This window comes from Fundulus heteroclitus, chromosome 19, assembly GCF_011125445.2.
Source record: "Fundulus heteroclitus isolate FHET01 chromosome 19, MU-UCD_Fhet_4.1, whole genome shotgun sequence".
Lineage (NCBI taxonomy): Eukaryota > Metazoa > Chordata > Actinopteri > Cyprinodontiformes > Fundulidae > Fundulus > Fundulus heteroclitus.
Genome location: NC_046379.1, coordinates 22,090,508 through 22,102,572, shown reverse-complemented (window position 1 = coordinate 22,102,572; position 12,065 = coordinate 22,090,508). Strand labels below are relative to the sequence as shown.

The 12,065-nt window shown below is 41.1% G+C and overlaps 1 protein-coding gene across 2 annotated transcripts in view; it reads left to right on the top strand.

Moving 5' to 3' along the window:
- stard9 (StAR-related lipid transfer (START) domain containing 9) overlaps positions 1–12,065 on the top strand; it is a 56,057-nt gene extending 43,992 nt beyond the window's left edge. For both annotated transcript variants that reach the window (XM_036150443.1, XM_036150442.1), the window contains exons 23-32: positions 363–539; positions 656–833; positions 1,205–1,351; positions 1,483–1,582; positions 1,827–1,993; positions 3,627–3,691; positions 3,855–4,057; positions 8,916–8,995; positions 10,051–10,209; positions 11,803–12,065. In XM_036150443.1, the coding sequence (XP_036006336.1) occupies positions 363–539; positions 656–833; positions 1,205–1,351; positions 1,483–1,582; positions 1,827–1,993; positions 3,627–3,691; positions 3,855–4,057; positions 8,916–8,995; positions 10,051–10,209; positions 11,803–11,904 (1,378 nt within the window). In that variant the 3' untranslated portion in view covers positions 11,905–12,065. The remainder of the gene's footprint in view (positions 1–362; positions 540–655; positions 834–1,204; positions 1,352–1,482; positions 1,583–1,826; positions 1,994–3,626; positions 3,692–3,854; positions 4,058–8,915; positions 8,996–10,050; positions 10,210–11,802) is intronic.

The following is a 12,065-nucleotide window of genomic DNA, read 5'->3' as shown; positions in this document are numbered from 1 at the left end:
AAATCCAAACTAGATACATTAAGGGTTCTGGTCATGATGCGATAGTTGCAATAGTTTTGCTCTTTGCTGCAAGCTAAGACATAGGTTTAAGCTCTTCTTTGCAATAAACCTGTTAAAGACTTATAGGATGTGCTGCAGTTTCTGAAACGGGGATTCTCCTCTACTTTCTGATTCCTAGTTCACCAGAAAAAGCTGTTAATAAAAAGCCGACTAGATCAAGGATTTCATGTTGACATGCGACATAATGGGGCGCTTAAACCCACCCGCACGTTTAGGGTCAGGAGGTAAACGCGGCGCTGCAGAGTCGTGTTCTTCATCCTCCAGGTGACGTTGTGCCGCTTTGATTTGTTCATCCTTGACAGCCACCGCCGGAGCATTGAGGTTTTGAGGCGGGAGAGGGAGGAGCGCCTCCAGACGTGCCGAAGAGCTCGCAGTCTGAGCCCCGGCAAACACGGCCCCCCGCAGGAAGCCGCTCCCACCCCCAGCCGCCGCACGGAGTACCAGCACCCTCTGAGTCAAGGAGTCAGAGAAGCATCTAGGTGAGACTCTGGGTTTTTACAATGTCACAGGACAAACACTAATGGAAGAATATTCATTTTAAATGTATTATCTGGCATAATGTGTTTTTATTTTAATCAAATGTTCTGTACCACAGCTTACCGTACCCTGTCAGAGGAGCGGGACAGTGTCCCCCTGACATTGAGCAGCTGCTGCGGGACTACAGCCGAGCCCGGGAAGAAGCCAGGACAGAGATCGCCAAGGCTCGAGAACGGCTGAGAGAGAGGACTGAGCTGGAGAAGCAGAGGATACTGCAGCAGTCCCAGGGGACGCAGGTCGGTTTTCATGTCTGGAGTTGGCAGAATCAGAATGAAGTCAGTGTGATATGACACTACGCTCCCCTATCTGTGGGGAGCAGCTGAGGATCCCCTTTAGTGACGTTCACAACTCCACCGTGGATAATTAGGAGTGTCTTCTGAGTAATGCACGTTGTTTGTGATTTTTATCTTTAAATTGAATGAAATGTTTGTGTTTGCTAGCAATTAAATTACCTTTTTCAAATGAATTCATGTTACTCTCCATTGGACTCCAAAACTGATTTGTTCAGATTGTAAAAACTAAATAGGTTCAGTCTACATCAGTTTGGGTAGTTTGAGCTACATGGAAACAGTAAGTCGTACTTCTTCTTTGGGCGTGATTTTCTAAGGAGGACCTGAAGCACCGCACGATAATCAGCAGCAGCACTCTGTGCACCGGATCCAGTCTGAGTCTGTCCTCGGGACCGACGTCTGGATACAACAGTGGCCACACCGCTCCACCACAGCTTTGCAACAGGCCAGCGGTGAATCAACAGGTTTGCACCATCGGTTTCCCGATTATTTGGCATTTAATGCGCTGCTTTGCTCCTAGACTCTCAGTCCAGGCTTGTCATCTTTAATGCGTGTGATCGGGACATAAACCTCCGTTGGTGTTGTCTGTCGACAGATTGTTGGGGTCCAGGGCGACGGGTGGAAGCAGAGGGCACGCCCACCTGTCTGTGGTTTTCAGAGTGTGAAAGCAAAGCAAACATGGCTGTCCGCTCAGGGTAACTGCACGGCACCCGTTCATAATCCCCTGTAGTTTTACAGAAATATTTATGACGTTTGCCTATTTTAGCTTTTAAAGGTCAACTTTAAGGAGAAACATGTGGTAGATTTTAAACATCAGTGTTATTTAAAGAGGAAGTTTATAGGCTGCCCTGTAACTGGGGAGCTGTGTCTTTATTTCCATTACCTCCTTCATGGCCTCTTTGTTTAAAGGACTCTTTGCTATTAATGTGTTTTTGTCAGATGTTCGTCTTGAGCTGCCTGTCTGCAGCTTTGAGCCAGCGATGACTTCCTCTCCATCGCCTCCTGTACGGCTCCGTCAGCGCACCGCTTCCTTTGGCTCCGTCTCTTCCCTGTCTACAGCCTATCAAGACATCACTTCCAGCCTCATCCATCAGGCTCTGGCTGAGGTAAAGTAAACAGAGTTTGTTTTTCCATGCCTTGTGGTCTAAGAGTTTTCTGTATTTATATAAAACTGTACATTGCCGTTTCAAGGCACTAATTCAGTTTTGGATTTTCTTAATTTTAGATTATTATTATTTTTCCCCAAATTAAAATAAAAAAATGGGAAGTTTACATAGCTTGATATAAAATACTTTCTATTTTACTAATGAGTTGCTTTACAGCCAGCGATTAACTATAACAGGAATATTATCAGAAACCATACAGGAAAAGAAATGGGCCTGAACCAAAGCATGGTTGATATACCTGGCCGTACTTAAACGGTCTTACTAAACCAATAAGTAATCTTTAAAGAACACACTTTAAAGGGAGAAAAATGCAGGAAAAAGTTGAATTATGCCAGATTATGTAACAACAGGCCTGAAAACAGGTTTCCTGTACAGTCTCATAAATGCAGAAGTTTGTTTTTATTACTTTTTATAAGTTCTGGATGGGTATGAAGAGGTATTCAGACCCCCCCCCCCCCCCCAGGCATTTTCTAAAGCACAAACGTCTAATATTACTAAACAGTTTTTACATTGAGTTATATTCATTTTCCCAAATCACACCTTTATTTTAGCATTTTAACCCGTCAGCATTTTATTTTTTGACTTACTAAATGAGTGCACACTCAAAATGGAAAATGGATCAGTATACTACATGTTTAGTTTTTAGACAATTAACTTAAGGTTAAACTTGATCTGTAGCTCTTAAACTGGGTCTAAGTTGCTCAAAACAATCTCCATTTCATCAAGGGTAAGAATCCATTCCTCATTTGGTAAATCAAAGTGTTGTAGATTTTAGGCAAACTACATTAGTCCGGATGGCACTAAGGCTGTGAAATGGCCCTGTATTACACTGATGATATCTGCCATATTTTAGCTCTTTGTTGCTTTATTTGTGGAACCTGCAGATAAGACCTGACATATATTCAAGCAGGTTTAAAATTAATATGTTATAATCAAATTACCATAATCTTATTAAGAAAAAAACTGGGGGGAAAAAATCTAGAAATTCGGTCCTGAAAAGGTCAGGTTATGATGAAAACTGTGCGAACCCTGAGATAATCAGGGGCAAAAAAGTTCTTTTAAGGAACGACTCCAAACTTTAGAGTCTGTGGATTGAATCAACTTCAGTACATGTAAGGACATTCAGAGAGTAACACAAAAATATCTCCAGGCGTTTTTCTAAATCACGGCGGTGAATGAGCCGTGTGTCAGAGCTGTGCTTTAGCCAGTGGGGTTATGGATCAAAAGCCTAATAGATGTTCTGTCTGAATGTTGATTCACAGCGCTGCACCATCTTGGAGACGTCTGCTTGATATTTTCTTTGTTTCGCTGCATGAAAATCATGAAAATGATCCCAAACGTCCTGATGATGGTCTTCAGCCTCTTTAGAAACAATTATCAAGCCACGAGAGCTCAGGCTGTGTTGATGAATAATGGTGGTCATTCCAAATTAGACTTACCTACATATTCTATTTCCATTAAAATGTTCACATACTTCATAAATCACTGCGTCTCTCTTCTATTTTTCTATTATTACATAAAGAAGTTAGTATGTGGTGTTTCAGACTTTTAATGAGAAACGCTTTCTCACCAGGTCCGACTCGCTTCTTTTGGGGATTTGAGCAACCTTAACTTGGGCAACGCCTCTGCTGGTTGGAGGTGAGCTTCCTCTCATTAAACCTTTTTTTTTTACACTGTCGAGCTTTGTGACAGGTTATAAAGCAATTGACAGACTTACATTAACAAACCTCAGCATAAACTAGCTAAAGTATGAATGTAGCTCACAGAAACTTGCTAATGCTGTAGGCCTGTGTTTACTTAGTCACCAAGGAGAAGAACGAGGAGTTCGCGCGTACTACAAGTGCTGCTCCAGTCCCTCTGTCCATGGCTTTCTTGGGGCTGGGGAGGTGCAAAGACCCCTGGACGATTTGTGGAACATAATCTGCCAGATGTCAAAGAGCCACCTGTATAACCAGTCAGTTCGTTCTGTGTGGACGCGACCACTAGATGACAGCACTCAGCTGGGTGAGCTGATACCTTTTCTCCAGCCTGCCCTACACCCCGCTCCGGTTTTACCGCCTGTTTTATTACAAGCACACTCTGATCGATTAGCTGTAAGTATGTTATATAGGTTTAACTAACAGGAAAGTGAAAAGTAATGAATTAACCCAACGTAAGATCAGGTTTAGGCCCACAAGAACTTAGCTTGCAAAGGAAATTTTGCCTTTGGCAAAACTCTTATATGAGGATTTAGATCTCGTGTCTTTACCACCAAAGATGTATATATTTTTTTGCTGTTTTTTTTTTTTTAAACAGACCTTGCAAATTCTCCTCTCTTACGTCTGCATCCTTTGACGATCGGTGGTACAATGCGGCCTCATTCATCACTGACAGGATTGTTGTATCGCACGACCAAATGGACTGCTACACCTGCAGCTTGTTTGCATTTACATCACCAGGGCTCGTCTTTATTTAATTTTCTGGTTGTTTGTTTGAATACCCTTAAGGATGAACAGTGTATTCACATTTTCTCACTGTACAACCTCAAACTAATGTGTTTTATTGGACCAGCATAAATAAATACAATTCAGTGAAACCACACTGCAAAAACGGAACTTAAAATAAGGAAATCTTCCTTTAAATTAGGGTATTTTTCCTTGATTTGACCAGGTAAATCAGACTATTTGCCAGTGGAATAAGATTTTTGCACTTAAAATAGGAACAACTCATCTCCATCATCTCATTTCAAGTGCAGGATGTCTAATTATCTTATTTTAGGGATCAAAATACTCATTCCATTGGCAAATAATCTTATTTACCTGCTCAAATCAAGAACAAATACACTAACTTTAAGATCATTTTACTTATATTTAGATCCGTTTTTGCAGTGCAGTTGCCTGAACTGCAAGAACATGACTAAAAATAAGTATGGTTTTCTTGAAATGAGTGTATTTGTCCTTGATTTGAGCAGCAAGTGTAAATTATCTGCCAATGGAATAACATTTTTGCGCTTAAAATAGAAGCAACTCATCTCCATCCTCTTATTTCAAGTATAGTTTATCTAATTATCTTATTTTAGGTGTAAAAATACTCATTCTTATTTACCTGCTCAAATTAAGCACAAATACACTAATTTCAAGAAATTTTTTACTTATTTTTAATGCATGTTTTTTGCAGTGTGCAGAAGGCAAGGCAAGGCAAGGCAAATTTATTTATATAGCACAATTCAGTACAAAGACAATGCAAAGTGCTTTACATGATTAAAATATAGCAAAATAAAACAGAATAAGAGCAAGTAGGAATAAAATATAGATAGAAAATAGAACAAAAAAGTGGTGATTCAGTTAACTAGGACAGTTGAAGGCAATTTTAAACAAATGTGTTTTTAATCTTGATTTAAAAGAACTCAGGCTTTCCGCACTTTTACAGTTTTCTGGAAGTTTGTTCCAGATAATTGGAGCATAGGAACTAAATGCTGCTTCTCCGTGTTTAGTTCGTGTTCTAGGTATGCAGAGTAGGCTGGAGCCAGAAGACCTTAATGGTCTGGATGGTTTATACGCTGATAACAAGTCTGTGATGTATTTAGGAGCTAAGCCATTTAAGGATTTATAGACTAACAGAAGTATTTTAAAGTCTATTCTCTGAGATACAGGGAGCCAGTGTAAGGACTTTAGAACTGGGGTTATGTGTTCTACTTTCTTAGTCTTAGTGAGGACGCGGGCAGCAGCGTTCTGGATCAGCTGCAGCTGTCTGATCCACTTTTTAGGAAGACCTGTGAAGACACCGTTGCAGTAATCAATTCGACTAAAAATAAACGCATGGATTAGTTTTTCTAGATCCTGCTGAGACATTAGTCCTTTAATCCTGGAAATGTTCTTCAGGTGATAAAAAGCCGACCTTGTAATTGCCTTTAGATGCTTTTGAAGGTTCAGGTCTGAGTCCATCACTACACCCAGATTTCGGGCCTGATTAGTGGTTCCTAGCTGAAGCGACTGAAGCTGTGTGCTAACTTTTGATCTCTCCTTTATTGGTTCAAAAATTATTACTTCTGTTTTGTTTTTATTCAACTGAAGAAAATTTTGGCACATCCACGTATTGATTTCTTCTAGGCATTTACTCAGTGCTTGAATTGGTTCAGTCACCTGGTGACATGGTGATGTAGAGCTGTGTGTCGTCTGCATAGTTATGGTAGCTGATGTTGTTATTTTTTATTATCTGGGCTAGAGGGAGCATGTAGATATTGAAAAGGAGGGGACCCAGAATGGACCCTTGGGGAACCCCAAATGGGATTTTTGTCATCTCTGATGTAAAGTTACCTACTGATACAAAAAAGTCCCTGTCCTTTAAGTAGGATTTAAACCAGTTGAGTGCTGTACCAGAGAGGCCGACCCAGTTTTCCAGGCGTTCTAACAGAATGGAGTGATCAACAGTATCAAATGCTGCACTGAGGTCCAATAGTACCAGCACGGTGGTTCTTCCACAGTCTGTATTTATATGGATGTCATTAAAAACCTTGATAAGGGCGGTCTCTGTACTGTGGTGAGCACGGAAACCAGACTGGAAAACGTCAAATCGGCTGGTCGTTGTTAAGAAGGTGTTTAATTGTTGAAATACAGCTTTTTCAATAATCTTACTGATAAAGGGGAGGTTTGAGATGGGCCTGTAGTTCTGGAGTAGAAGTTTGTCTAAATTATTCTTTTTCAGCAGTGGTTTGATAATTGCTGTTTTTAGGGACTGGGGGAAAACACCTGACAGGAGGGACGTGTTTATTATCTGAGTCAAATCAGACGCTATGACAGGTAAAACTTTTTTAAAGAAAGCTGTGGGGAGAACATCAAGACAGCATGAAGAGGAACTTAGCTGCTGAATGATCTGCTCTAAGCTTTTGTAGTTTATTTGGCTGAATTGGGACATTTTGTCAGGATAAGTTCCAGCTGAGTACCGCTTTGGTTCTGGAGCTGGTATGGATGTACAAACTGATCCTCTAATTTTTAGGATTTTCTCAGTAAAGAAGTTAGCAAATTCATTGCAGGCCCTGGTGGAGTGGAGTTCTGAAGCCACGGACACAGGAGGATTTGTTAACCTGTCGACTGTGGCAAATAAGACACGAGCGTTATTAATGTTTTTCTTAATGATCTCAGAGAAGAAAGATTCTCTTGCATTTTTCAGTTGTAAGTTATATCTGTAAAGTCTCTCTTTATAGATGTCATAGTGAACCTGGAGTCTATTTTTTCTCCACCTGCGTTCAGCTTTGCGACATTCCCTTTTTTCACTTCTAACTGATGGAGCATTTCTCCAAGGAGATTTTTTCTTCCCGGAAACAACTTTCACTTTAACTGGAGCAATGCAGTTAATGATGTCTGAGACTTTAGACTGAAAGTTATCTACTAGCTCATCTACTGAGTTGCAGCCCAAGGTTGAAGTAGCAAAGTAAGCTTGAATAAAATTTTCTGTGGCATTGTCCTTAAAGGTGCGTTTTCTTACGATGTCCCTTTGGCTAAATGAGTCACTGGAAATGATACATTCAAAGGTAACGGAGAAGTGATCGGATAAGGCAACATCAGTTACATTGACCTGTGAAATGTTTAGACCTTTAGTGATGATTAAGTCTAAAATATGCCCCTGCTTGTGTGTTGGCTGTTTAACATTCTGAGTTAAACCAAAGTTTCTAAGTGTGTCACACAGTTCTTTTGCACTTCTGTCTTCAGGGTTGTCAACGTGAAAGTTGAAGTCTCCAACAATAATTAAAAAGTCATAATCAACACATATCACAGACAAGAGGTCACTGAAATCATTAAAAAAGTTTGATGTGGACTTAGGAGGCCTGTAAACATTCAGAAACATAGTTCGTACCGGGCTCTTTACCTGGAGAGCCAAATGTTCAAAAGAGTCAAATTTTCCCAAAAACACCTTTTTACACTTTAGTGAATCATTAAACAATGTTGCTACTCCTCCACCTTTCCTTTGCTGTCTGCTCTCACAAAGAAAATTGTAGTTTGGAGGAGTCGACTCCAGCAGAATGGCTGCTTCATTAGATTCATGTAACCATGTTTCTGTTAAAAACATAACATCAAGATTATTGTCAATAATGAAGTCATTAATTAGAAGGGATTTTCCTGACAGAGATCTAATGTTTAATAAACCCAGTTTATATGATTTGGTGGTTGATGGTGTCTTTGTGGCAGGTTGCATCTGACAGTTTATGACTTTTAAGTACGACTGATTATTCCTGTGTGTTTTCCTTTTGCTTTTCTTATTTCTGCCACGTATCATAACAGATATTCCATGTTCTCCGTCACCTTCGTAGTAAATATACCCGTGTGTAGCTTTATATCGTCATAAAGACACAGGAAGGCAGCAGACATGTCAGGGACAAAGTTGTGGAGAAGTTTAAACCAAGTTTTAGGGGTTCTGAAACAAAAGCTTTTAACGTCTCACAAAGTTCTGTTCAATCCATCATCTGAAAATAGAAAATTGTGGCCCAATAGCAAACCTACCGAGACATGGCTGTCCACCTAATCTGACAGACCGGGCAAAGAGAGCATCAATCAGAGAAGCAGCCAAGAGGCCCATGGTAACTCTGGAGGGGCTGCACAGCTCAGTTAACGTAGCGACTATTAGTCAGGCACTTCAGATTTCTGGTCTCCGAACTATACAGCACACTGTCACAGGAAGGTAACCCTGAGCCATTAACCATCCCTTTGGTGACGCTTGGTGGTTTTTAAGGTAACAAGGCGAAAAGGTTGAAGTGGTGTGAATGTCTTACAGAAAATAACTGTCATACATTTTTTTGTTACAGAAATCAGGCTTAAAAACATGATGCTTTTTGTTTCACTCGCTTTGCATTCCCAATTAGTCTGACACATCTGTGTTTTGTGCTTAGTTTACATACTGACAGATCCGTCCGCCTGCCACCTTAGCCAGCCGCGGGACTTCTGCTGCATCAGCACTCAGTCTAAGCAGGTAAGCACGGCCGCGAAGCCAACCAGGCAGCACGGCTGATCGCATCCGGAGGTCAGGCGAGCCTCGGCCGCGGCCGCGCCTTTTAGCGCAAGTAGGGCTGAACGATTTTGGAAAATAATCTAATTGTGATTTTTTTTTCCTTAAAATTGCGATTTAATACAATTTTTTTCCCAGTTTGATTTATCATGTCTTTTTAAACATATACAAACAACAAATCAATTTGTTTCCTCGCTGTGCAGATTAGTTGCTAAAAGACCCACAGCGTCTAAACTCAGAGCAGAAATGATTGCGTTCTGCCTACAATATATTTCAACCAAAATTGCAATTTTGACTTTTCTCCGCATTAACCACAAGCAACAAAAATGGCCTCTAAATAAAGATGTTTGTAAACAAGGACTATTTAAAACAAGAACTTTTAATGTTTCTATTGATCAGAATATTGTTCAAGAGAACAGCTTTTAGTTGATTTGGACATCAATCCTTGTTGAACATAAAGTGCAACAAACAAACAAGTCTATCTATTAAACTGATAGACCTGTACTTAATGCTATATATGATTATATAAACTCTAAAACAAGTAATACAATTAGATTATCTCACTGCTGCAACTGTCTTCCCTTCCATGTGAAGGCAAACCCACTTCAAACATTTTACTAACACCTAATGGACGTGTCTGATTCCCTAATACAGAGCCAAAAATTGCAGACTCTGCAATTTGGAAATTGCGTTTTTTTAAATCGCGATTATATTGAAAATGCGATTAATTGTTCAGCTCTAAGCGCAAGTCGAAAATTCCATTTTCTCAGGTTAGATACGGTGCAAACGGCAGATCAGAGGAGTTTTTTTTCCTTCCACGGTGTGTACAGCCCGCACTTTACAGACACCTCGGGCTCACCGAACAGAAAGCGTGAGCGACGCTGACCCCCGAGGCAGCGTCCGCTGAGCAAAGCGTGTCAGCTGTTTGTTATCGGTGTCAGGGTGGAGTTGCCTCTTAGCTGATCAGAAGGCCATCGCCGTGTGTTTCATCGATCCGTTTCTCTCTCTCTGCGGCTCAGGGGGGCCTGCGTGTGCTGGCCATGCAGTCCGTGTTCGAGGAGTCTCTGCCTCGCCCCAGTGTGGACGCCATCCGGGGGGAGGTGCTGCCCAGCTGCTGGATCCTGGAGCCAGTGATACGTGACGGACGGCAGCTGACCAGAGTCGTCTACCTGCTACAGGTCATTTATTGGCGCAGACACAAGTATTCATAGCCTTTAAACCTTTTGTCAAGTAACAATCACAAACTTCAGCGTGTATTAATGGCGCTAACTAACATGAAATAGTTCATCATTTGGAGGTCAAAAGGCAGGAATACAGGGTTTTCAAAATATGTTGCAAAAAGAAAAGAAAAAAAAGAAATCTAAAAGGTTTGCTGTGCATTTACATACAGCCCCCTTTACCCTGATACCCCTAAATAAACTCCAGTGCTCCGGATGTTGCCTAATTACTACATTTGTACCGGTATAAATTCAGATTTTACTGGGACAAGATCCACAGCGACTCCACAGCTAAGGTAATAGATGACCTGCCGATAAGGACAACTACTAGTTTTTCACTTCAGAAGTTTTTGGCCTTTTGTGCTAAGGGCTATGTGCAGCGAAAACGAACGCTCCACATCACCCCGCAGACACTACCCTTACTGTGTCACACGGTGGTGGCAGCATCATGCTGTGGTGAGGTTTTTTTCTGTAGCTGGGGCAAGAACGCTGGTCAGTGTTTGTGGGAAGATGGATGGAGCTCAAAACAGGATAACCCTGAAAAGAAAAGCTGCCGGTGGCTTTAAAAGATTTGAGAATAGATCAGAGAGGTTCACCGTCTAGTAGAAAAGTGGCTATAAACATACTGCCAGATACGCCATGGAACGGTTTGCTTAAATTCATATGTCAGAATGGTCCAAAGTCAGAACTTAATCCAATTGAAAATCTGTGTTGTTCACAGGCACTGCCCATCAGATCTGACTGAGACTGAGCTATTTTTGCAAATGATGTTCAAAAGTCCCAGTTTCTAGATATGCAAAGCAGGGGAAGACTTGCAGCTGGTAATGGTGCTTCTACAAAGTTCTCCAGAGGTGCTGAATTCAAATGTGTCACGCTATACAGATTTTCCCCCCTTCACAATTATGCACTACTTTACGTGTATCGCATAAAATCCCAACCAAATACATATGAACTTGTGGTTATTATTTGACAAAGTAACCATGGTGCAGAAGTTAATTTCTAGTAAATTTTGTATCTGTGATCTGATTTCTTTTGCTGAATAACTCGGATTTGCTTTGTCTGAGAGGAGGAAAAAAAAATACTACGAGACATTTAATACTATTTGGTCTCATGTCTGTCATAAAACATGAAGTCCACGACTTATAACACAGAGCTTATTTATAAAGTACTTGTTACTTGATGCAGTAAGAGCCAGGAAATAGGAGTTCCCTGCTCGGGTTTTGTAGGAGGCGGCTCAAGATGTGACACTGCTGGCAGCGCTGATCTACAGCACGATGCGCTTGTAGCTCCCTGTTGGCAGGACTCTCACTATTAATGAAATTAGTTTCATTGAGCAGAGGCTCATGGATTAGCTCCATGTAATTGGTGCCAAAGTTTACATTTAAAGCTGTAGCAGCTGATTCGGGCACAGCAAAGATGATGATGCATTAAAAAGGCACCTCTAAAAAAAAAAAGACTAAAACTTGCCAGAAACGCACCTGTGAGTTTATTCATTGTATTTTCTGTGAATGCAGTTGCCAACTTTGTCCTTTTTTTTTTTTTTTTCTTGAACAGGTGGACCTCGGGACTCCATCTTTCCCTCAGCGACTCTTGAACACGGTTGCCAGGAGACAGGCGGCTGTGATCGCCGATCTCGACGACTTCCTCGCATCCTGAACCCCGCCAGCCAAAGTGTCTCAAAGCGTCTCCAGCATGGAGCAATCCCTGTGAATTTGCACCTGGATCTTATTTACTTGACTCCTTCTTTTCTAACGGCACTGCCGTGTTCCAGACAAAGAGTTGTAGCAAGTTTGTTTTTCTATAAAGCTATTTTTATT